The sequence below is a fragment of the Astyanax mexicanus genome, chromosome 22, assembly GCF_023375975.1.
Source record: "Astyanax mexicanus isolate ESR-SI-001 chromosome 22, AstMex3_surface, whole genome shotgun sequence".
Taxonomy (NCBI): domain Eukaryota; kingdom Metazoa; phylum Chordata; class Actinopteri; order Characiformes; family Acestrorhamphidae; genus Astyanax; species Astyanax mexicanus.
The window spans coordinates 4,523,223-4,551,222 of record NC_064429.1 but is presented as its reverse complement, the minus strand read 5'-3'; the positions used below and the strand labels follow the sequence as shown (position 1 = coordinate 4,551,222).

The window sequence follows — 28,000 nt, the reverse complement described above, 5'->3', positions numbered from 1 at the left end:
TTTAATTCGGTTGTTTTCATTCTGTTGTCTTTGTGCTTCAGAGCAGCAGCGACTTTCAGCGCGGAGACTCTCTACAGCTACAGCTTCACCTACATATCAGTTTACTGATTTATTCTCACTGTTTATTATCTGTACTCTTTATAATTACTCATTAATTACTGTATTATCTATATTTTAATTCTTATTAACTGTCTTTTTCGCTTTTTCTCTTTTGTTTTTGTTTTTTACAGGTTACAGGAGCCGGTGAGGGACACCGCCACCCCGCGGTCAAACATGGCGTCTCCGAGCAGAGTCCGCCCCCTGGAGGTCAGTAGAAAATAATTTTACCCTTTTTAAAGTTTATTTAATCAGATTTACTAATCTGGATTAATTACTCACTATTAAAATAAAGCAGGTCTGGATGGTGGTTTTTAGGTGGGGGTCAAAGTTAATTTCTGAAGCGGTTTCTCTGAGTAAACACTGTAAAACTACAATAAAAGGAGCTGACTAAGCTAAGCTAAGCTAAACACCTCAGCATTAGTTGTCATATCTTAACTATATTTAATAACTGTAGATAACAGGCTGTGAAGTTGTTTTATCTGTTTGGGAGCTGCATAGGTTGCTTTATGTGCTCAAAATATAATTAAATAAGATGATAATAAAGTGTCCACTGCTTTCCATGTTTCTGAAGAGAATTTAAAGCAATAAATGAAATGCACAGCCTCGTTTAATGATCATTAGACCCGTAGAAAAGCTCTGAATTACTTTATAAAGATAATATAGTTAGATATATAGGTCATGTAAAGTTTTTCTTATAAAGTTCTTGTAAAGTTGGCTTTTCTGAAAAAGAAAATATAATATAACACATAATATATATACTATGTTGGATACACATACTGTAAGTGCATATTCATGCTGATATATTATGGATAATAGTTGTAATATATTGTATATGGATATTTCTATTGCAGGTGCGTACTGACTGCTGGAAGGACTCCACCATCCGTCCCCCGGCTTTCGCCGTAAGTTCCCATTAAACTGTTATTATTGCTTGTTAAATATTAAACCACATTACTGCTGCACAGTAGAGCACAGGGAAATAGTATAGTGTAGTATAGTATACTATAGTATAGTATAGTATACTAGTATAGTACTAGTATAGTAACCCATGTGGTTTTGGGTACAGCCATAGACTGAGAGCTTAATCTCTGTTAGAACTTCATTCCCTGAAAACACTAAGAAAAATAAGTACAGATTTGTACTTAAAAGAGTACTTAAAAGAATACTTAAAGAACAATTAAAATATATATTGTTTATCAGTGCAGTGGTACCCAAAAAATGAATGTACCTTTTGGCTGGTACATTTTAAATGGTACAAATCTGTACTTATTGCTGTTAAGAAAGATTTTTTACTTTGTAAAGACCAATATTATATCTTTGAGGGTACAATTTGAGTACAGAAATTGGTAGCAATCTAAAAATTGCTGGGTTCAGAACAGTCCTGAGTGTTTATAAGAAATAATTTATCTTTTTATTTTGCCGCTGTTTGTTTAGTTTTGTTTCTGTTGTCATATAAGTAACTTTAATGAAGCGGACTCTTTTTTGGACAGTGCCGAAAGGCTTGGGTGAAACACATCCTGTGCGTGCCCACCTCCCGCCCACAGCCTGCAGCAATCATCCCAGGTCCAGCTGCACAGGTAAGAGTTTACAGTTAATCCAGTATCATCTCCATCTTTCTGCCTCCTTAAAACGACTGAAGATCTGCAGAGCTTTAGAAAACCTGCTCATTTCTTCCTCTCTGATTCTTCTAGGCTTTGGCCGACCCTGTCTGGGAGGTGGAGGACCTTGACGATGAGGTGGAGATGTCGAAGGTGAGCGCTCAGTGTTATTTAACCCAATTTAACTATCTTTCATAGAAAATTCTTAAATTTTAGACCAAATTCACATTTTACAACACTCAAAAATAAAACTAGAGATGGATCAGTATGAATTAAAGTATGTATTTGTTTTGTTTCAGGAGGAGTCAGACGTCTCTTCCGTTTCCTCTTCGTCATTTTTTTCGGTGAGTCTTTATCAAACTTTTACACTCCTACATCAGACCCAGTATAGCCTCAATGTTAAACATACAGCTTGATTTAGGGCGTGTCAGTGTGTCTTTGCTATCATAACGACGGGAAAAGTACACTTTGTGTGGCTTAAAATGTAAAGAAACAAGGCATGTACTAATTCTCTTAATTAATAATGGGTTTGTTTTGGGCGTAACTTGAAATAAGCCAATCAGAGTGTCACTTGCCATTCCCTTTAAGAGTCAGATGCACTCTGATTTTGGCAGATTGCTATTTTACCAATGCAGAGCTTCTGCACTTCTCAGCAGAGGAAACTGAGCTGCTTGTTAGGCCAAAATCACTTTTAACAACACTCAAATATAAAACTAGAGATGGATCAGTATGAATTAAAGTATGTATTTGTTTTGTTTCAGGAGGATTCAGACGTCTACACTTCACCTTTTTCTTCTGTGAGTCTTTATTAAACTGTTACACACCTACATCAGACCCAATTTAGCCTTTTTTAAAACATAATGTGCATAATCTTTATGTGCAATGCAGGTTTTTAATGTATTTGTATTATTAATCATCGTTTATATTGTTAATACTGTTTCTGTGTTCCTTGCTGTCCTTTTCCTGCTGTAACTGAGTAAATTTTACTACTGTGGGACTAATAAAGGACTATCTTATCTAATCTTTTTATTGGACAGTGCTCAGAATCTTCAGTGGAGGACCTCACCACCACCGTCTTCCCACCAGAGCTAACCGGCCAGGGAGTCACTGCACCTTCACACACCATCAGAACACAGAGCAGGTCCCTGAAAATACTCACCACCAACTTTTGGACCTCTGTGTTTTCTCGTTTCAGGTCCCGTGCTCGAGTCTCGGTGCTGGTTGGGGAGGTGGACCCAGGTCTGGAGGCGGAGCCGGCTGCACAGGTAAGAGTTTGTTCCAGTATCTTCAATATGTGTCTCATTTAATAATAATGATGTTATCTGATGGTATAAAAGCGTTCTCTATTTTCTGCGGTGAAATGATTAATAAAGTGTCTGCAATTCTACATTAAACCCCTTTACTTCTTTATCTCTGCTTCTTGTAGGACGTGCAGGACCTGGAAGAGCGAAGGGACGCGGTGGAGACCCCTCTCAAAAGAAAGGTCAGAGTTCAATTTAATCTAAAGCAACACACAAAACACATACCGCTCTAGATCTATATAAAAAGAGACATTTTAATGATTCTCTGATTTATTATAGTAATGATTTTTACACCAAGTCTTAATTTATTCTGTTTTCTTCTGATCTTTTCCACACAGGGAGGAAGGAGGAAGCTGTTCCTGAGCTGCTTCAGGGGGTCAGAGAGGGACTAATTAGATTGATAGATTTAAATATTCATACTTTTTAATTAGATTGATTGATTGAAATATTTATAAGTTTTAACTAGATTGATAGATTTATATATTTATACCTATTCATTATATATATTGATTGAAGATATATTATTATATTTATAGCCATTAATTAGATTGATTGAATATATATTATTATATTTATAGGCATTCATTAGATTGATTGGAGATATATTACTATATTTATAGCCATTAATTAGATTGATTATATATGTATATTATTATATTTATAGCCATTAATTATTTTGATTGTAGATATATTATTATATTTATAGTAGGCATTAATTCGATTGATTGAAGATATATTATTATATTTATGGCCATTGATTAGATTGATTGAAGATATATTATTATATTTATGGCCATTGATTCGATTGATTATAGATATAATATTATATTTGTAGTAGGCATTGATTAGATTGATTGTATATATATATATTATTATTATATTAATAAACATTAATTAGATTGATTGGAGATATATTAATTATATTTATGATAGGCATTCATTAGGTTGATTGTATATATATATATATTATTACTATATTTATAAGCATTAATTAGATTGATTGGAGATATATTATTATATTTATAAGCATTAATTAGATTGATCATAGATATACTATTATATTTATAGTACGCATTCATTAGATTGATTGGAGATATATTATTATATTTATAGTAGGCATTCATTAGATTGATTGAAGATATATTATTATATTAATGGCCATTGATTAAATTGATTATAGATATATTATTATATTTATAGTAGGCATTAATTAGATTGATTGTAGATATATTATTATATTTATAGCAGGCATTCATTAGATTGATTGTATATTTATATTATTATTATATTAATAAGCATTACTTAGATTGATTGTAGATATATTATTATTATATTTATAATAGGCATACATTAGATTGATTGTATATATATATATTATTACTATATTTATAAGCATTAATTAGATTGATTGTAGATATATTATTATATTTATAGCCATTAATTAGATTGAATATAGATATATAGCCGTAGCCATCTAGCCATTTATTAGATTGATTATAGATATATTATTATTTTTGAAGGCATTAATTAGATTGATTATAGATATTCTATTATATTCATCGGCGTTAATTAGATTGATTGGTTGATAGATTTAAATATGTATAGGCAATAATTAGATTGATATATTTATAGGTTATAATTAGATTCATAGCTTTATATATTGATAGGCATTAATTAGATTCAAAGATTTATATGTTTATAGGAATTAATTAGATTGATATATTTAGGGGCATTAATTAGATTCATATATTTATATATTTATATGCATTAATTAGATTAATAGATTTATATATTTATAGGCATTAATTAGATTTATAGATTTATATATTTATAGACATTATTAGATTAATATATTTATATATGTATAGGCATTAATTAGATTAATAGATTTATATATTTATAGGCATTAATTAGATTTATAGATGTATATATTTATAGACATTATTAGATTAATATATTTATATATTTATAGGCATTAATTAGATTAATAGATGTATATATTTATTTGCATTAATTAGATTAATAGATTTATATATTTATAGACATCAATTAGATTGATTGGTAGATTGATAGATCCTCCCATCTTAGACATTTGAAATTATTTGTTTGTATTTAAAGCTTTAATAAAGTTTATATTTATTGTATTCTTTTGTTGTTTGTCTCTTTTTTTATGTTGTGGTTTTGTTGAATTTGCTGTAAAATCACTCTTTAATAAACAACCAAACCAGAGCTATTTCCACTTTACAACTTTTAAACATTCAGCTGTTTATTTTAATTTCTCAGAGTTTAATAAAAGCTCTTTATCTGATTAATAAATGCATTAATAAATGAATGAAGTAGGTGCTGTAGTGGATAACATCACAGTTCTCTCTGTGGAAGATCAGGGTTTGATTTTCTTGCTGGGAATTGAAACTTACAGCAGTATAAGTCTGTGGGTAAAACTCATAACTCTACATTCAGCAGCCTGTGCAGCCTGATTCACATCTACAGACTCTAGAGAAGATCATCAGATACAAAACTTCATTTATTACTTATTATTAATCTTATATGATATCGTCCAGCGCTGGTGGATGTTCTCTTGAGAGTAAAAAAAGGAATAATCTGTGTTTTCTGTTGTGTGATCTTGATTTAAAGGGGATGTAAAGGGTAACTTAGTAAAAAAGGACCAAAATTACCCCCAGTGTAAAACTGTCCCACTCCACAGTGTGATGAGGAAAATATAAAATGGTAATTTGTGTGTTCATGTTCAGGATGAGGACGGTCTGTTGGAATCTATAACTGTATTTACAGTCAGTATTTGATACGGGTGTCAGTAGACCTGTTTTAGGGGACTCTACCTCCCCTTAAATGTTATTTAGCCCCGTTAATTTCTATTAAAGAGCACAATACTAAGTATTTCAGCATGAAAGCACATTTTAGTGTCCTTTTCCTGTACAAAAAAAACCAATAAAATAAATACAATAAAAACAAATACTTTATTTATTTATTTATTTAGTTAGTTAGTTAGTCTGCACTGTCCAATAAGCGTGCTGAGTAAAAAACGATTAGCCAATCACAGAACAGAAGAAGTCTGTGGGGATAAAGAAATGTTATGTTGTAACTTATCCAGCAGGGGGCGCTCGTTTACCACCACATTTACACTGAAAAATTCCCTTAAACAGAGACTCTGAGAGAGTGTCCGTATCCTGTATAAAAACAAATAAATAAAATAAATAAATTGTTTCAGTTAAAAACCAATCAAACCTACACTACCGTTCAAAAGTTTGGGGTCACATTGAAACGTCCTTATTTTTGAAGGAAAAGCACTGTACTTTTCAATGAAGATAACTTTAAACTAGTCCTAACTTTAAACAAATACACTCTGTACATTGCTAATGTGGTAAATGACTATTCTAGCTGCAAATGTCTGGTTTTGGTGCAATATCTACATAGGTGTATAGAGGCCCATTTCCAGCAACTATCACTCCAGTGTTCTAATGGTACAATGTGTTTGCTCATTGGCTCAGAAGGCTAATTGATGATTAGACAACCCTTGTGCAATCATGTTCACACACCTGAAAACAGTCTAGCTCATTACAGAAGCTACAAAACTGACCTTCCTTTGAGCAGATTGAGTTTCTGGAGCATCACATTTGTGGGGTCAATTAAACACTCAAAATGGCCAGAAAAAGAGAACTTTCATCTGAAACTCGACAGTCTATTCTTGTTCTTAGAAATGAAGGCTATTCCATGTGAGAAATTGCTAAGAAATTGAAGATTTCCTACAACGGTGTGTACTACTCCCTTCAGAGGACAGCACAAACAGGCTCTAACCAGAGTAGAAAAAGAAGTGGGAGGCCGTGTTGCACAACAAAGCAAGAAGATAAGTACATTAGAGTCTCTAGTTTGAGAAACAGACGCCTCACAGGTCCCCAACTGGCATCTTCATTAAATAGTACCCGCAAAACACCAGTGGAAGAATGCCTGACGCCATCTGTTAAGCATGGTGGAGGTAATGTGATGGTCTGGGGTTGCTTTGGTGCTGGTAAGGTGGGAGATTTGTACAGGGTAAAAGGGATTCTGAATAAGGAAGGCTATCACGCCATGCCATACACAGTGGACAGCGCCTGATCGGAGCCAATTTCGTCCTACAACAGGACAATGACCCTAAACACACCTCCAAATTGTGCTAGAACTATTTACAGCAGAAGCAGGCAGCTGGTATTCTATTGGTAATGGAGTGGCCAGCGCAGTCACCAGATCTGAACCCCATTGAGCTGTTGTGGGAGCAGCTTGACCGTATGGTACGCCAGAAGTGCCCATCCAACCAATCCAACTTGTGGGAGCTGCTTCTAGAAGCGTGGGGTGCAATTTCTCCAGCTTACCTCAACAAATTAACAGCTAGAATGCCAAAGGTGTGCAATGCTGTAATTGCTGCAAATGGAGGATTCTTTGATGAAAGCAAAGTTTGATGTAAAAACAATGTTATTTCAAATACAAATCATTATTTCTAACCTTGTCAATGTCTTGACTCTATTTTCTATTCATTTCACAACGTATGGTGGTGAATAAGTGTGACTTTTCAAGGAAAACACAAAATTGTTTGAGTGACCCCAAACTTTTGAACGGTAGTGTATATATTAAAATAAATAACTTAATAAAAGTGATGACATACAACTATTTACGCTTCTTCTTTTTTTTTTTTTACAGTTAAACATGTGTAGATTGAATGATTGATTGTATAATAAAAAATTGTAGGACGTGCAGGACCTGGAAGAGCGAAGGGTCGCGGTGGAGACCCCTCTCAAAAGAAAGGTCAGAGTTCAATTTAATCTAAAGCAACACACAAAACACGTACAGCTATAAATCTATATAAAAAGAGACATTTTAATGATTCTCTGATTTATTATAGTAATGATTTTTACACCAAGTCTTAATTTATTCTGTTTTCTTCTGATCTTTTCCACACAGGGAGGAAGGAGGAAGCTGTTCCTGAGCTGCTTCAGGGGGTCAGAGAGGGACTAATTAGATTGATAGATTTAAATATTCATACGTTTTAATTAGATTGATAGATTTAAATATTTATAAGTTTTAATTAGATTGATAGATTTATATATTTATACCTATTAATTATATATATTGATTGAAGATATATTATTATATTTATAGGCATTCATTTGATTGATTGGAGATATATTATTATATTTATAGTAGGCATTAATTAGATTGATTATAGATATACACTGCTCAAAAAAATAAAGGGAACACTCAAATAACACATCCTAGATCTGAATGAATGAAATATTCTCATTGAATACTTTGTTCTGTACAAAGTTGAATGTGCTGACAACAAAATCACACAAAAATCATCAATGGAAATAAAATGTATTAACCAATGGAGGCCTGGATTTGGAGCCACACACAAAATTAAAGTGAAAAAACACACTACAGGCTGATCCAACTTTAATGTAATGTCCTTAAAACAAGTCAAAATGAGGCTCAGTATTGTGTGTGGCCTCCACGTGCCTGTATGACCTCCCTACAACGCCTGGGCATGCTCCTGATGAGGTGGCGGATGGTCTCCTGAGGGATCTCCTCCCAGACCTGGACTAAAGCATCCGCCAACTCCTGGACAGTCTGTGGTGCAACGTGACGTTGGTGGATGGAGCGAGACATGATGTCCCAGATGTGCTCAATCGGATTCAGGTCTGGGGAACGGGCGGGCCAGTCCATAGCTTCAATGCCTTCATCTTGCAGGAACTGCTGACACACTCCAGCCACATGAGGTCTAGCATTGTCCTGCATTAGGAGGAACCCAGGGCCAACCGCACCAGCATATGGTCTCACAAGGGGTCTGAGGATCTCTTCTCGGTACCTAATGGCAGTCAGGCTACCTCTGGTGAGCACATGGAGGGCTGTGCGGCCCTCCAAAGAAATGCCACCCCACACCATTACTGACCCACTGCCAAACCGGTCATGCTGAAGGATGTTGCAGGCAGCAGACCGCTCTCCACGGCGTCTCCAGACTCTGTCACGTCTGTCATGTGCACAGTGTGAACCCGCTTTCAGCTGTGAAGAGCACAAGGCGCCAGTGGCGAATTTGCCAATCCTGGTGTTCTCTGGCAAATGCCAAGCGTCCTGCACGGTCTTGGGCTGTGAGCACAACCCCCATCTGTGGACGTCGGGCCCTCATACCATCCTCATGGAGTCGGTTTCTAACCGTTTGTGCAGACACATGCACATTTGTGGCCTGCTGGAGGCTGTGTGACTGTTCCTTCTTGCACAAAGGCGGAGGTAGTGGTCCTGCTGCTGGGTTGTTGCCCTCCTATGGCCTCCTCCACGTCTCCTGGTGTACTGGCCTGTCTCCTGGTAGCGCCTCCAGCCTCTGGACACTACGCTGACAGACACAGCAAACCTTCTTGCCACAGCTCGCATTGATGTGCCATCCTGGATGAGCTGCACTACCTGAGCCACTTGTGTGGGTTGTAGAGTCCGTCTCATGCTACCACGAGTGTGAAAGCACCACCAACATTCAAAACTGACCAAAACATCAGCCAGACAGCATAGGTTCTGAGAAGTGGTCTGTGGTCCCCACCTGCAGAACCACTCCTTTATTAAGTGTGTCTTGCTAATTGCCAATAATTTCCACCTGTTGTCTATTCCATTTGCACAACAGCAGGTGAAATTGATTGTCAATCAGCGTTGCTTCCTAAGTGGACAGTTTAATTTCACAGAAGTTTGATTTACTTGGAGTTATATTGTGTTATTTGAGTGTTCCCTTTATTTTTTTGAGCAGTGTATTATATTTATAGTAGGCACTCATTAGATTGATTGTATATATATATATATATATATATATATATATATATATATATATATATATATATATATATATATATAAATATATATTATATTTAGAGGCATTAATTAGATTGATTGTAGATATATTATTACTATATTTATAATAGGCATTCATTAGATTGATTGTAGATATATTATTATTATATTAATAATAGGCATTCATTAAATTGATTGTAGATATATTATTATATTTATAATAGGCATTCATTAGATTGATCTAATGTTCCAACGGTCTGTTGGAATCTATAACTGTATTTACAGTCAGTATTTCATACGGGTGTCAGTAGACCTGTTTTAGGGGACTCTACCTCCCCTTAAATGTTATTTAGCCCCGTTCATTTCTATTAAAGAGCACAATACTAAGTATTTCAGCATGAAAGCACATTTTAGTGTCCTTTTCCTGTATAAAGAAAAACAATAAAATAAATACAATAAAAACAAATAATTTATTCATTTATTTAGTTAGTTAGTTAGTTAGTTAGTCAGTTAGTTAGTTAATTAGTCTGCACTGTCCAATAAGCGTGCTGAGTAAAAAACGATTAGCCAATCACAGAACAGAAGAAGTCGGTGGGGATAAAGAAGTGTTATGTTGTAACTTATCCAGCAGGGGACGCTCGTTTACTACCACATTTACACTGAAAAATTCCCTTAAACAGAGACTCTGAGAGAGTGTCCGTTTCCTGTATAAAAACAAATAAATAAAATAAATAAATTGTTTCAGTTAAAAACCAATCAAACCTATATATTAAAATAAATAACTTAATAAAAGTGATGACATACAACTATTTACGCTTCTTCTTTTTCTTTTTTTTTTACAGTTAAACACATTAAATTAAACCTTTAATTAATTATTTCTCATTTCCCAGTACACTTACTCTGACAAATCCCCTAAAACAAACACTTTATAGCGCATCATGTATAAAATAAAAAATAAAATAAAATACTTAATATAGTTTCAGTTAAAAATCTATCACACTTATTTATTAAAATAAAGAACGTTAAAAGTGTTTTTTATCACATTTTTGTCACATTAAATTGAACATTTAATTAATTATTTTGCATTTTAATTAATTAATTAATTAATTTAATAATTAATGTATAGAAGTCGTTTTTTCATTTATTTATTTATTTATTTATATATTTTTTTATTAATATAATTTAATATTGTCCGTGTAATAAATATAAATATATTTATTTACTTTAATTTCACATTAATATGCTTTTATATGTATGGTTTGTATTAAACTTCACTGACATCAAATATGTGTATCTTGTTTGTTTTCTGTTATTATAGCTTGTACTGTATCCTTTTAATGAAGGATTTTTTTATTATTATTTATTTATTTATTTATTTATTTATTTTAGAGTTGGTATTGTTGTGGTGGTTATTGTTAATTGCTGTGGATATTATTATTATTATTATTATTATTATCATTATTATTATTATTATTATTATTACTATTATTATTATTATTATTATTATGTGTATATTTTTATATGATATCCCGGTTGCCTAGGCGACGCGCGGCCGCTTTAATTCGGTTGTTTTCATTCTGTTGTCTTTGTGCTTCAGAGCAGCAGCGACTTTCAGCGCGGAGACTCTCTACAGCTACAGCTTCACCTACATATCAGTTTACTGATTTATTCTCACTGTTTATTATCTGTACTCTTTATAATTACTCATTAATTACTGTATTATCTATATTTTAATTCTTATTAACTGTCTTTTTCGCTTTTTCTCTTTTGTTTTAGTTTTTTACAGGTTACAGGAGCCGGTGAGGGACACCGCCACCCCGCGGTCAAACATGGCGTCTCCGAGCAGAGTCCGCCCCCTGGAGGTCAGTAGAAAATAATTTTACCCTTTTTAAAGTTTATTTAATCAGATTGACTAATCTGGATTAATTACTCACTATTAAAATAAAGCAGGTCTGGATGGTGGTTTTTAGGTGGGGGTCAAAGTTAATTTCTGAAGCGGTTTCTCTGAGTAAACACTGTAAAACTACAATAAAAGGAGCTGACTAAGCTAAGCTAAGCTAAACACCTCAGCATTAGTTGTCATATCTTAACTATATTTAATAACTGTAGATAACAGGCTGTGAAGTTGTTTTATCTGTTTGGGAGCTGCATAGGTTGCTTTATGTGCTCAAAATATCATTAAATAAGATGATAATAAAGTGTCCACTGCTTTCCATGTTTCTGAAGAGAATTTAAAGCAATAAATGAAATGCACAGCCTCGTTTAATGATCATTAGACCCGTAGAAAAGCTCTGAATTACTTTATAAAGATAATATAGTTAGATATATAGGTCATGTAAAGTTTTTCTTATAAAGTTCTTGTAAAGTTGGCTTTTCTGAAAAAGAAAATATAATATAACACATAATATATATACTATGTTGGATACACATACTGTAAGTGCATATTCATGCTGATATATTATGGATAATAGTTGTAATATATTGTATATGGATATTTCTATTGCAGGTGCGTACTGACTGCTGGAAGGACTCCACCATCCGTCCCCCGGCTTTCGCCGTAAGTTCCCATTAAACTGTTATTATTGCTTGTTAAATATTAAACCACATTACTGCTGCACAGTAGAGCACAGGGAAATAGTATAGTGTAGTATAGTATACTATAGTATAGTATAGTATAGTAACCCATGTGGTTTTGGGTACAGCCATAGACTGAGAGCTTAATCTCTGTTAGAACTTCATTCCCTGAAAACACTAAGAAAAATAAGTACAGATTTGTACTTAAAAGAGTACTTAAAAGAATACTTAAAGAACAATTAAAATATATATTGTTTATCAGTGCAGTGGTACCCAAAAAATGAATGTACCTTTTGGCTGGTACATTTTAAATGGTACAAATCTGTACTTATTGCTGTTAAGAAAGATTTTTTACTTCAGATGAAACACATCTGACCCTGTAAAGACCAATATTATATCTTTGAGAGTACAATTTGAGTACAGAAATTGGTAGCAATCTAAAAATTGCTGGGTTCAGAACAGTCCTGAGTGTTTATAAGAAATAATTGATCTTTTTATTTTGCCGCTGTTTGTTTAGTTTTGTTTCTGTTGTCATATAAGTAACTTTAATGAAGCGGACTCTTTTTTGGACAGTGCCGAAAGGCTTGGGTGAAACACATCCTGTGCGTGCCCACCTCCCGCCCACAGCCTGCAGCAATCATCCCAGGTCCAGCTGCACAGGTAAGAGTTTACAGTTAATCCAGTATCATCTCCATCTTTCTGCCTCCTTAAAACGACTGAAGATCTGCAGAGCTTTAGAAAACCTGCTCATTTCTTCCTCTCTGATTCTTCTAGGCTTTGGCCGACCCTGTCTGGGAGGTGGAGGACCTTGACGATGAGGTGGAGATGTCGAAGGTGAGCGCTCAGTGTTATTTAACCCAATTTAACTATCTTTCATAGAAAATTCTTAAATTTTAGACCAAATTCACATTCTACAACACTCAAAAATAAAACTAGAGATGGATCAGTATGAATTAAAGTATGTATTTGTTTTGTTTCAGGAGGAGTCAGACGTCTCTTCCGTTTCCTCTTCGTCATTTTTTTCGGTGAGTCTTTATCAAACTTTTACACTCCTACATCAGACCCAGTATAGCCTCAATGTTAAACATACAGCTTGATTTAGGGCGTGTCAGTGTGTCTTTGCTATCATAACGACGGGAAAAGTACACTTTGTGTGGCTTAAAATGTAAAGAAACAAGGCATGTACTAATTCTCTTAATTAATCATGGGTTTGTTTTGGGCGTAACTTGAAATAAGCCAATCAGAGTGTCACTTGCCATTCCCTTTAAGAGTCAGATGCACTCTGATTTGGGCAGATTGCTATTTTAACGATGCAGAGCTTCTGCACTTCTCAGCAGAGGAAACTGAGCTGCTTGTTAGGCCAAAATCACTTTTAACAACACTCAAATATAAAACTAGAGATGGATCAGTATGAATTAAAGTATGTATTTGTTTTGTTTCAGGAGGATTCAGACGTCTACACTTCACCTTTTTCTTCTGTGAGTCTTTATTAAACTGTTACACACCTACATCAGACCCAATTTAGCCTTTTTTAAAACATAATGTGCATAATCTTTATGTGCAATGCAGGTTTTTAATGTATTTGTATTATTAATTAATGTTTATATTGTTAATACTAATATAGTTTGTTATCTCTTTCTGTTTCTGTGTTCCTTGCTGTCCTTTTCCTGCTGTAACTGAGTAAATTTTACTACTGTGGGACTAATAAAGGACTATCTTATCTAATCTTTTTATTGGACAGTGCTCAGAATCTTCAGTGGAGGACCTCACCACCACCGTCTTCCCACCAGAGCTAACCGGCCAGGGAGTCACTGCACCTTCACCCACCATCAGAACACAGAGCAGATCCCTGAAAATACTCACCACCAACTTTTGGACCTCTGTGTTTTCTCGTTTCAGGTCCCGTGCTCGAGTCTCGGTGCTGGTTGGGGAGGCGGACCCAGGTCTGGAGGCGGAGCCGGCTGCACAGGTAAGAGTTTGTTCCAGTATCTTCAATATGTGTCTCATTTAATAATAATGATGTTATCTGATGGTATAAAAGCGTTCTCTATTTTCTGCGGTGAAATGATTAATAAAGTGTCTGCAATTCTACATTAAACCCCTTTACTTCTTTATCTCTGCTTCTTGTAGGATGTGCAGGACCTGGAAGAGCGAAGGGACGCGGTGGAGACCCCTCCCAAAAGAAAGGTCAGAGTTCAATTTAATCTAAAGCAACACAAAACACGTACCGCTATAAATCTATATAAAAAGAGACATTTTAATGATTCTCTGATTTATTATAGTAATGATTTTTACACCAAGTCTTAATTTATTCTGTTTTCTTCTGATCTTTTCCACACAGGGAGGAAGGAGGAAGCTGTTCCTGAGCTGCTTCAGGGGGTCAGAGAGGGACTAATTAGATTGATAGATTTAAATATTCATACTTTTTAATTAGATTGATAGATTTAAATATTTATAAGTTTTAATTAGATTAATAGATTTATATATGTATACCTATTAATTATATATATTGATTGAAGATATATTGTTGTATTTATAGCCATTAATTAGATTGATTGGAGATATATTACTATATTTATAGCCATTAATTAGATTGATTGGAGATATATTATTACATTTATAGTAGGCATTAATTAGATTGATTGGAGATATATTATTATATTTATAGTCATTCATTATATTGATTGGAGATATATTATTATATTTATAGTCATTCATTAGATTGATTGGAGATATATTACTATATTTATAGCCATTAATTAGATTGATTGTAGATATATTATTACATTTATAGTAGGCATTAATTAGATTGATTGGAGATATATTATTACATTTATAGCCATTGATTAGATTGATTATAGATATATTATTATATTTATAGTAGGCATTCATTAGATTGATTGTATATATTTTATTATTATATTTATAATAGGCATTCATTATATTGATTGTATATATATTATTACTATATTTATAGCCATTAATTAGATTGATTGTAGATATATTATTACATTTATAGTAGGCATTAATTAGATTGATTGGAGATATATTACTATATTTATAGCCATTGATTAGATTGATTATAGATATATTATTATATTTATAGTAGGCATTCATTAGATTGATTGTATATATTTTATTATTATATTTATAATAGGCATTCATTATATTGATTGTATATATATTATTATATTTATGGCCATTAATTAGATTGATTATAGATATACTATTATATTTATAATAGGCATTCATTAGATTGATTGTAGATATATTATTATATTTATAATAGGCATTCATTAGATTGATTATTATATTTATAGCCATTAATTAGATTGATTAAATATATATTATTATTATATTTATTGCCATTAATTAGATTGATTATAGATATATTATATTTAAAGGCATTAATTAGATTGATATATTTATGGGCATTAATTAGATTCATATATTTATATATTTATATGCATTAATTAGATTAATAGATTTATATATTTATAGGCATTAATTAGATTTATAGATTTATATATTTATAGACATTATTAGATTAATATATTTATATATTTATAGGCATTAATTAGATTGATTGTAGATGTATTAATTAGATTGATTGTTTATATATTATTATTATATTTATAATAGGCATTCATTATATTGATTGTATATATATTATTATTATATTTATAATAGGCATTCATTAGATTGATTGTATATATATATATTATTACTATATTTATAAGCATTAATTAGATTGTACATATATTATTATTATGTTTATAATAGGCATTCATTAGATTGATTGTAGATATATTATTATATTTATGGCCATTAATTAGATTGATTGAAGATATATTATTATATTTATGGCCATTGATTAGATTGATTGAAGATATATTATTATATTTATGGCCATTGATTCGATTGATTATAGATATAATATTATATTTGTAGTAGGCATTGATTAGATTGATTGTATATATATATATTATTATTATATTAATAAACATTAATTAGATTATTTGGAGATATATTAATTATATTTATGATAGGCATTCATTAGGTTGATTGTATATATATATATTATTACTATATTTATAAGCATTAATTAGATTGATTGGAGATATATTATTATATTTATAAGCATTAATTAGATTGATCATAGATATACTATTATATTTATAGTACGCATTCATTAGATTGATTGGAGATATATTATTATATTTATAGTACGCATTCATTAGATTGATTGTATATTTATATTATTATTATATTAATAAGCATTAATTAGATTGATTGTAGATATATTATTATTATATTTATAATAGCCATTCATTAGATTGATTGTATATATATTATTATTATATTTATAATAGGCATACATTAGATTGATTGTATATATATATATATATATATATATTATTACTATATTTATAAGCATTAATTAGATTGATTGTAGATATATTATTATATTAATAAGCATTAATTAGATTGATTGTATATATATTATTATTATATTTATAATAGGCATACATTAGATTGATTGTATATATATATATATTATTACTATATTTATAAGCATTAATTAGATTGATTGTAGATATATTATTATATTTATAGCCATTAATTAGATTGAATATAGATATATAGCCGTAGCCATCTAGCCATTTATTAGATTGATTATAGATATATTATTATTTTTGAAGGCATTAATTAGATTGATTATAGATATTCTATTATATTCATCGGCGTTAATTAGATTGATTGGTTGATAGATTTAAATATGTATAGGCATTAATTAGATTGATATATTTATAGGTTATAATTAGATTCATAGCTTTATATATTGACAGGCATTAATTAGATTCAAAGATTTATATGTTTATAGGCATTAATTAGATTGATATATTTAGGGGCATTAATTAGATTCATATATTTATATATTTATATGCATTAACTAGATTAATAGATTTATATATTTATAGGCATTAATTAGATTTATAGATTTATATATTTATAGACATTATTAGATTAATATATTTATATATTTATAGGCATTAATTAGATTAATAGATGTATATATTTATTTGCATTAATTAGATTAATAGATTTATATATTTATAGACATCAATTAGATTGATTGGTAGATTGATAGATCCTCCCATCTTAGACATTTGAAATTATTTGTTTGTATTTAAAGCTTTAATAAAGTTTATATTTATTGTATTCTTTTGTTGTTTGTCTCTTTTTTTATGTTGTGGTTTTGTTGAATTTGCTGTAAAATCACTCTTTAATAAACAACCAAAACCAGAGCTATTTCCACTTTACAACTTTTAAACATTCAGCTGTTTATTTTAATTTCTCAGAGTTTAATAAAAGCTCTTTATCTGATTAATAAATGCATTAATAAATGAATGAAGTAGGTGGTGTAGTGGATAACATCACAGTTCTCTCTGTGGAAGATCAGGGCTTGATTTTCTTGCTGGGAATTGAAACTTACAGCAGTATAAGTCTGTGGTTAAAACTCATAACTCTACATTCAGCAGCCTGTGCAGCCTGATTCACATCTACAGACTCTAGAGAAGATCATCAGATACAAAACTTCATTTATTACTTATTATTAATCTTATATGATATCGTCCAGCGCTGGTGGATGTTCTCTTGAGAGTAAAAAAATGAATAATCTGTGTTTTCTGTTGTGTGATCTTGATTTAAAGGGGATGTAAAGGGTAACTTAGTAAAAAAGGACCAAAATTACCCCCAGTGTAAAACTGTCCCACTCCACAGTGTGATGAGGAAAATATAAAATGTGAATTTGTGTGTTCATGTTCAGGATGAGGACGGTCTGTTGGAATCTATAACTGTATTTACAGTCAGTATTTGATACGGGTGTCAGTAGACCTGTTTTAGGGGACTCTACCTCCCCTTAAATGTTATTTAGCCCCGTTAATTTCTATTAAAGAGCACAATACTAAGTATTTCAGCATGAAAGCACATTTTAGCAAGGGCGTAGGAGCTGGCTTGATATTGGGGGGGACACATTGACCCAAGGCCACCCTATAGTTTCCTAGAACAACATTTGTGGAAATTACTTTTAATCACAAATAATCAATTTTTCTGTATTATTAGGTAACATTCAAGTAAAGGTGATTTTACAACCTAAACATGTTACTCCACGTTACAGTTACTGTAAAATTATGCATGCAATGTCTGAATTATATACATATGACAAAAACTGATCAGTTATAACCTAATATTTAAAACAATATAACAGATTTGGTTATTATTATTATTATTTTTTAATTAATATTTTTTTATTTATATTATTATTATGTATTGGCATGTCAATTCTGTTGTATATTTACATTTTCTCCACAAAAAAATTTTTGGGTCCTGCGCTTTTATTATTTTCTACTGAGAGCTCTTCTTAAGATGGTGTCATTTTATGTAAAATAATGTAACATTACGTTTCATAGAGATTTTTATAAACGCCAGGACATGTGGTCTTACTGTGAACTACAAATGAACAGAAGTCAGGTTAGATCAGTGTTTCTCAACCCTGTTCTTACATATTCTACTGCATATTAACACTGTTCTGCATATTCTAGAGCTTTCTCTGCTTTAAATGCACGTAATAAAGTAAGTGGTGGGATGATGTGTTTCAATACACTGCTGTATATACATAATTAATTTATGCTCCATAGGGGGCTAAAGGATTTTAACAGGTAAACTCAGTAAATGACTGTTTATTAGCTGATCAGCTGGATCAGGTGGAAAACACAATTTAAGGGCAGTGATCAGGGTTAAGAAACTGCTTTAAACTACAAACATAAAGTACTGTACTAAATTCTGGCTATCCTCTACATCCAGCTTCTAGATAGTTTTTAATGAATTCGTTCATTATAGTTTACAGTAATCCTGTAATCCTATATTAATAAACACAGTTTGAAAATGAAATTAGTGATCAGGTACAGGGAAAGCTGAACATTACATATATAGTTTAGTTTTTTTCTTTAACCCTGACTCCCAATCAAGCTAATTCCAAAGTTAAACTAACTCACTCACACAGCTGCAGTTTATTAATCACAGTGGGTTTTGATCTGTGTTTTGATTCAGAGACGTGTATTTTTAACCAGCTATCAGAAACATATCATCTCAGTTGACGTGGTTAGCCTATCGTTACCAATCTCCGTATATCCAGATCTGTTTTAAAATCAGCTGAAGCTGCTGCAGCCCGGTCCCGCTGCTAAATCTCACAGCGAGGGGGCGGGGCTTCCAAGCTGCCTCTCCTGCAAGCCGATTGGCTGTTTCTACAGAGAGGCGGGACTTAATACCTGAACCGGCTCCGTGATTGGTCCACCTGTTTCTAATATTGGGTGGGACATGTCCCACCCATCCCCCCCGGTTCCTACGCCAATGCATTTTAGTGTCCTTTTCCTGTACAAAAAAAAAACTAAAAAATAAAATAAATACAATAAAAACAAATACTTTATTTATTTATTTAGTTAGTTAGTTAGTTAGTTAGTCTGCACTGTCCAATAAGCGTGCTGAGTAAAAAACGATTAGCCAATCACAGAACAGAAGAAGTCTGTGGGGATAAAGAAATGTTATGTTGTAACTTATCCAGCAGGGGACGCTCGTTTACTACCACATTTACACTGAAAAATTCCCTTAAACAGAGACTCTGAGAGAGTGTCCGTTTCCTGTATAAAAACAAATAAATAAAATAAATAAATTGTTTCAGTTAAAAACCAATCAAACCTACACTACCGTTCAAAAGTTTGGGGTCACATTGAAACGTCCTTATTTTTGAAGGAAAAGCACTGTACTTTTCAATGAAGATAACTTTAAACTAGTCCTAACTTTAAACAAATACACTCTGTACATTGCTAATGTGGTAAATGACTATTCTAGCTGCAAATGTCTGTTTTTGGTGCAATATCTACATAGGTGTATAGAGGCCCATTTCCAGCAACTATCACTCCAGTGTTCTAATGGTACAATGTGTTTGCTCATTGGCTCAGAAGGCTAATTGATGATTAGACAACCCTTGTGCAATCATGTTCACACACCTGAAAACAGTCTAGCTCATTACAGAAGCTACAAAACTGACCTTCCTTTGAGCAGATTGAGTTTCTGGAGCATCACATTTGTGGGGTCAATTAAACGCTCAAAATGGCCAGAAAAAGAGAACTTTCATCTGAAACTCGACAGTCTATTCTTGTTCTTAGAAATGAAGGCTATTCCAAGAAATTGAAGATTTCCTACAACGGTGTGTACTACTCCCTTCAGAGGACAGCACAAACAGGCTCTAACCAGAGTAGAAAAAGAAGTGGGAGGCCGTGTTGCACAACAAAGCAAGAAGATAAGTACATTAGAGTCTCTAGTTTGAGAAACAGACGCCTCACAGGTCCCCAACTGGCATCTTCATTAAATAGTACCCGCAAAACACCAGTGGAAGAATGCCTGACGCCATCTGTTAAGCATGGTGGAGGTAATGTGATGGTCTGGGGTTGCTTTGGTGCTGGTAAGGTGGGAGATTTGTACAGGGTAAAAGGGATTCTGAATAAGGAAGGCTATCACGCCATGCCATACCCAGTGGACAGCGCCTGATCGGAGCCAATTTCGTCCTACAACAGGACAATGACCCTAAACACACCTCCAAATTGTGCTAGAACTATTTACAGCAGAAGCAAGGAAGCTGGTATTCTATTGGTAATGGAGTGGCCAGCGCAGTCACCAGATCTGAACCCCATTGAGCTGTTGTGGGAGCAGCTTGACCGTATGGTACGCCGGAAGTGCCCAATCCAACCAATCCAACATGTGGGAGCTGCTTCTAGAAGCGTGGGGTGCAATTTCTCCAGCTTACCTCAACAAATTAACAGCTAGAATGCCAAAGGTGTGCAATGCTGTAATTGCTGCAAATGGAGGATTCTTTGATGAAAGTAAAGTTTGATGTAAAAACAATGTTATTTCAAATACAAATCATTATTTCTAACCTTGTCAATGTCTTGACTCTATTTTCTATTCATTTCACAACGTATGGTGGTGAATAAGTGTGACTTTTCAAGGAAAACACAAAATTGTTTGAGTGACCCCAAACTTTTGAACTGTAGTGTATATATTAAAATAAATAACTTAATAAAAGTGATGACATACAACTATTTACGCTTCTTCTTTCTTTTTCTTTACAGTTAAACATGTGTAGATTAATTGAATGATTGATTGTATAATAAAAAATTGTAGGACGTGCAGGACCTGGAAGAGCGAAGGGTCGCGGTGGAGACCCCTCTCAAAAGAAAGGTCAGAGTTCAATTTAATCTAAAGCAACACACAAAATACGTACAGCCATAAATCTATATAAAAAGAGACATTTTAATGATTCTCTGATTTATTATAGTAATGATTTTTACACCAAGTCTTAATTTATTGTTTTCTTCTGATCTTTTCCACACAGGGAGGAAGGAGGAAGCTGTTCCTGAGCTGCTTCAGGGGGTCAGAGAGGGACTAATTAGATTGATAGATTTAAATATTCATACTTTTTAATTAGATTGATAGATTTAAATATTTATAAGTTTTAATTAGATTGATAGATTTATATATTTATACCTATTAATTATATATATTGATTGAAGATATATTATTATATTTATAGGCATTCATTTGATTGATTGTAGATATATTATTACTATATTAATAATAGGCATTCATTAAATTGATTGTAGATATATTATTATATTTATAATAGGCATTCATTTGATTGATCTAATGTTCCAACGGTCTGTTGGAATCTATAACTGTATTTACAGTCAGTATTTGATACGGGTGTCAGTAGACCTGTTTTAGGGGACTCTACCTCCCCTTAAATGTTATTTAGCCCCGTTAATTTCTATTAAAGAGCACAATACTAAGTATTTCAGCATGAAAGCATATTTTAGTGTCCTTTTCCTGTATAAAGAAAAACAATAAAATAAATACAATAAAAAGAAATAATTTATTCATTTATTTAGTTAGTTAGTTAGTTAGTTAGTTAGTCAGTTAGTTAGTTAATTAGTCTGCACTGTCCAATAAGCGTGCTGAGTAAAAAAAACATTAGCCAATCACAGAACAGAAGAAGTCGGTGGGGATAAAGAAGTGTTATGTTGTAACTTATCCAGCAGGGGACGCTCGTTTACCACCACATTTACACTGAAAAATTCCCTTAAACAGAGACTCTGAGAGAGTGTCCGTTTCCTGTATAAAAACAAATAAATAAAATAAATAAATTGTTTCAGTTAAAAACCAATCAAACCTATATATTAAAATAAATAACTTAATAAAAGTGATGACATACAACTATTTACGCTTCTTCTTTTTTTTTTTTTTTTTTTTACAGTTAAACACATTAAATTAAACCTTTAATTAATTATTTCTCATTTCCCAGTACACTTACTCTGACAAATCCCCTAAAACAAACACTTTATAGCGCATCATGTATAAAATAAAAAATAAAAATAAAATACTTAATATAGTTTCAGTTAAAAATCTATCACACTTATTTGTTAAAATAAAGAACGTTAAAAGTGTTTTTTATCACATTTTTGTCACATTAAATTGAACATTTAATTAATTATTTTGCATTTTAATTAATTAATTAATTAATTTAATAATTAATGTATAGAAGTCGTTTTTTTATTTATTTATTTATATATTTTTTATTAATATAATTTAATATTGTCCGTGTAATAAATATAAATATATTTATTTACTTTAATTTCACATTAATATGCTTTTATATGTATGGTTTGTATTAAACTTCACTGACATCAAATATGTGTATCTTGTTTGTTTTCTGTTATTATAGCTTGTACTGTATCCTTTTAATGAAGGATTTTTTTTATTATTATTTATTTATTTATTTTAGAGTTGGTATTGTTGTGGTGGTTATTGTTAATTGCTGTGGATATTATTATTATTATTATTATTATTATTATTATTATTATTATTATTATTATTATTATGTGTATATTTTTATATGATATCCCGGTTGCCTAGGCGACGCGCGGCCGCTTTAATTCGGTTGTTTTCATTCTGTTGTCTTTGTGCTTCAGAGCAGCAGCGACTTTCAGCGCGGAGACTCTCTACAGCTACAGCTTCACCTACATATCAGTTTACTGATTTATTCTCACTGTTTATTATCTGTACTCTTTATAATTACTCATTAATTACTGTATTATCTATATTTTAATTCTTATTAACTGTCTTTTTCGCTTTTTCTCTTTTGTTTTTGTTTTTTACAGGTTACAGGAGCCGGTGAGGGACACCGCCACCCCGCGGTCAAACATGGCGTCTCCGAGCAGAGTCCGCCCCCTGGAGGTCAGTAGAAAATAATTTTACCCTTTTTAAAGTTTATTTAATCAGATTTACTAATCTGGATTAATTACTTACTATTAAAATAAAGCAGGTCTGGATGGTGGTTTTTAGGTGGGGGTCAAAGTTAATTTCTGAAGCGGTTTCTCTGAGTAAACACTGTAAAACTACAATAAAAGGAGCTGACTAAGCTAAGCTAAGCTAAACACCTCAGCATTAGTTGTCATATCTTAACTATATTTAATAACTGTAGATAACAGGCTGTGAAGTTGTTTTATCTGTTTGGGAGCTGCATAGGTTGCTTTATGTGCTCAAAATATCATTAAATAAGATGATAATAAAGTGTCCACTGCTTTCCATGTTTCTGAAGAGAATTTAAAGCAATAAATGAAATGCACAGCCTCGTTTAATGATCATTAGACCCGTAGAAAAGCTCTGAATTACTTTATAAAGATAATATAGTTAGATATATAGGTCATGTAAAGTTTTTCTTATAAAGTTCTTGTAAAGTTGGCTTTTCTGAAAAAGAAAATATAATATAACACATAATATATATACTATGTTGGATACACATACTGTAAGTGCATATTCATGCTGATATATTATGGATAATAGTTGTAATATATTGTATATGGATATTTCTATTGCAGGTGCGTACTGACTGCTGGAAGGACTCCACCATCCGTCCCCCGGCTTTCGCCGTAAGTTCCCATTAAACTGTTATTATTGCTTGTTAAATATTAAACCACATTACTGCTGCACAGTAGAGCACAGGGAAATAGTATAGTGTAGTATAGTATACTATAGTATAGTATAGTATAGTAACCCATGTGGTTTTGGGTACAGCCATAGACTGAGAGTTTAATCTCTGTTAGAACTTCATTCCCTGAAAACACTAAGAAAAATAAGTACAGATTTGTACTTAAAAGAGTACTTAAAAGAATACTTAAAGAACAATTAAAATATATATTGTTTATCAGTGCAGTGGTACCCAAAAAATGAATGAACTTTTTGGCTGGTACATTTTAAATGGTACAAATCTGTACTTATTGCTGTTAAGAAAGATTTTTTACTTCAGATGAAACACATCTGACCCTGTAAAGACCAATATTATATCTTTGAGGGTACAATTTGAGTACAGAAATTGGTAGCAATCCAAAAATTGCTGGGTTCAGAACAGTCCTGAGTGTTTATAAGAAATAATTTATCTTTTTATTTTGCCGCTGTTTGTTTAGTTTTGTTTCTGTTGTCATATAAGTAACTTTAATGAAGCGGACTCTTTTTTGGACAGTGCCGAAAGGCTTGGGTGAAACACATCCTGTGCGTGCCCACCTCCCGCCCACAGCCTGCAGCAATCATCCCAGGTCCAGCTGCACAGGTAAGAGTTTACAGTTAATCCAGTATCATCTCCATCTTTCTGCCTCCTTAAAACAACTGAAGATCTGCAGAGCTTTAGAAAACCTGCTCATTTCTTCCTCTCTGATTCTTCTAGGCTTTGGCCGACCCTGTCTGGGAGGTGGAGGACCTTGACGATGAGGTGGAGATGTCGAAGGTGAGCGCTCAGTGTTATTTAACCCAATTTAACTATCTTTCATAGAAAATTCTTAAATTTTAGACCAAATTCACATTTTACAACACTCAAAAATAAAACTAGAGATGGATCAGTATGAATTAAAGTATGTATTTGTTTTGTTTCAGGAGGAGTCAGACGTCTCTTCCGTTTCCTCTTCGTCATTTTTTTCGGTGAGTCTTTATCTATCATAACGACGGGAAAAGTACACTTTGTGTGGCATAAAATGTAAAGAAACAAGGCATGTACTAATTCTCTTAATTAATAATGGGTTTGTTTTGGGCGTAACTTGAAATAAGCCAATCAGAGTGTCACTTGCCATTCCCTTTAAGAGTCAGATGCACTCTGATTTTGGCAGATTGCTATTTTACCAATGCAGAGCTTCTGCACTTCTCAGCAGAGGAAACTGAGCTGCTTGTTAGGCCAAAACCACTTTTAACAACACTCAAATATAAAACTAGAGATGGATCAGTATGAATTAAAGTATGTATTTGTTTTGTTTCAGGAGGATTCAGACGTCTACACTTCACCTTTTTCTTCTGTGAGTCTTTATTAAACTGTTACACACCTACATCAGACCCAATTTAGCCTTTTTTAAAACATAATGTGCATAATCTTTATGTGCAATGCAGGTTTTTAATGTATTTGTATTATTAATTATCGTTTATATTGTTAATACTGTTTCTGTGTTCCTTGCTGTCCTTTTCCTGCTGTAACTGAGTAAATTTTACTACTGTGGGACTAATAAAGGACTATCTTATCTAATCTTTTTATTGGACAGTGCTCAGAATCTTCAGTGGAGGACCTCACCACCACCGTCTTCCCACCAGAGCTAACCGGCCAGGGAGTCACTGCACCTTCACCCACCATCAGAACACAGAGCAGGTCCCTGAAAATACTCACCACCAACTTTTGGACCTCTGTGTTTTCTCGTTTCAGGTCCCGTGCTCGAGTCTCGGTGCTGGTTGGGGAGGCGGACCCAGGTCTGGAGGCGGAGCCGGCTGCACAGGTAAGAGTTTGTTCCAGTATCTTCAATATGTGTCTCATTTAATAATAATGATGTTATCTGATGGTATAAAAGCGTTCTCTATTTTCTGCGGTGAAATGATTAATAAAGTGTCTGCAATTCTACATTAAACCCCTTTACTTCTTTATCTCTGCTTCTTGTAGGACGTGCAGGACCTGGAAGAGCGAAGGGACGCGGTGGAGACCCCTCCCAAAAGAAAGGTCAGAGTTCAATTTAATCTAAAGCAACACACAAAACACATACCGCTCTAGATCTATATAAAAAGAGACATTTTAATGATTCTCTGATTTATTATAGTAATGATTTTTACACCAAGTCTTAATTTATTCTGTTTTCTTCTGATCTTTTCCACACAGGGAGGAAGGAGGAAGCTGTTCCTGAGCTGCTTCAGGGGGTCAGAGAGGGACTAATTAGATTGATAGATTTAAATATTCATACTTTTTAATTAGATTGATTGATTGAAATATTTATAAGTTTTAACTAGATTGATAGATTTATATATTTATACCTATTCATTATATATATTGATTGAAGATATATTATTATATTTATAGCCATTAATTAGATTGATTGAATATATATTATTATATTTATAGGCATTCATTAGTTTGATTGTAGATATATTATTATATTTATAGGCATTCATTTGATTGATTGGAGATATATTATTATATTTACAGCCATTAATTAGATTGATTGTAGATGTATTATTATATTAATAAGCATTAATTAGATTGATTGTAGATGTATTATTATATTAATAAGCATTAATTAGATTGATTGTTTATATATTATTATTATATTTATAATAGGCATTCATTAGATTGATTGTATATATATATATATTATTACTATATTTATAAGCATTAATTACATTGTACATATATTATTATTATGTTTATAATAGGCATTCAGTAGATTGATTGTAGATATATTATTATATTTATGGCCATTAATTAGATTGATTATAGATATATTATTATATTTATAGTACGCATTCATTAGATTGATTGCAGATATATTATTATATTTATAGCCATTAATTAGATTGATAGTAGATATATTATTATATTTATAGCCATTAATTAGATTGATTGGTTGATAGATTTAAATATGTATAGGCATTAATTAGATTGATATATTTATAGGTTAAAATTAGATTCATAGCTTTATATATTGATAGGCATTAATTTGATTCAAAGATTTATATGTTCATAGGCATTAATTAGATTGATATATTTATATATTTATATGCATTAATTAGATTAATAGAATTATATATTTATAGGCATTAATTAGATTCATATATTTATATATTTATATGCATTAATTAGATTAATAGATTTATATATTTATAGGCATTAATTAGATTGATATATTTAGGGGCATTAATTAGATTAATATATTTATATATTTATATGCATTAATTAGATTAATAGAATTATATATTTATAGGCATTAATTAGATTCATATATTTATATATTTATATGCATTAATTAGATTAATAGATTTATATATTTATTTGCATTAATTAGATTAATAGATTTATATATTTATAGACATCAATTAGATTGATTGGTAGATTGATAGATCCTCCCATCTTAGACATTTGAAATTATTTGTTTGTATTTAAAGCTTTAATAAAGTTTATATTTATTGTATTCTTTT

At 32.0% G+C, this 28,000-nt stretch overlaps 1 protein-coding gene across 16 annotated transcripts; it reads left to right on the top strand.

Moving 5' to 3' along the window:
* Positions 1-4: 4 nt before the first annotated feature.
* Positions 5-27,993, top strand: LOC111189646 (uncharacterized). Of its 16 annotated transcripts, none has more exons than XM_049470666.1 (9): positions 5-306; positions 951-1,001; positions 12,962-13,048; positions 25,227-25,286; positions 25,433-25,477; positions 25,810-25,845; positions 26,086-26,313; positions 26,475-26,531; positions 26,688-27,993. In XM_049470666.1, the coding sequence occupies exons 1-9, from the start codon at positions 274-276 to the stop codon at positions 26,739-26,741; spliced, it is 651 nt and encodes a 216-aa protein (XP_049326623.1). In that variant the 5' UTR covers positions 5-273; the 3' UTR covers positions 26,742-27,993. The 16 variants fall into 16 exon arrangements, with proteins under 16 accessions (XP_049326623.1, XP_049326621.1, XP_049326619.1 ...); XM_049470664.1 differs by lacking the exons at positions 951-1,001; positions 12,962-13,048 and adding exons at positions 24,385-24,435; positions 25,026-25,112 and having other exon boundaries at positions 6-306; XM_049470662.1 differs by lacking the exons at positions 951-1,001; positions 12,962-13,048 and adding exons at positions 12,321-12,371; positions 25,026-25,112 and having other exon boundaries at positions 6-306.
* The last annotated feature ends 7 nt before the right edge of the window (positions 27,994-28,000 follow it).

What these genes read in the sequence shown, in the direction of transcription:
- LOC111189646 (XM_049470666.1), top strand. Translation starts at nt 274, where the DNA reads ATGGCGTCTCCGAGCAGAGTCCGCCCCCTGGAG. An exon ending in ACACTTCACCTTTTTCTTCT is followed by an intron (nt 25,846 to 26,085) that starts GTGAGTCTTTAT and finishes TTTATTGGACAG; the next exon opens with TGCTCAGAATCTTCAGTGGA. An exon ending in AGACCCCTCCCAAAAGAAAG is followed by an intron (nt 26,532 to 26,687) that starts GTCAGAGTTCAA and finishes TTTTCCACACAG; the next exon opens with GGAGGAAGGAGGAAGCTGTT.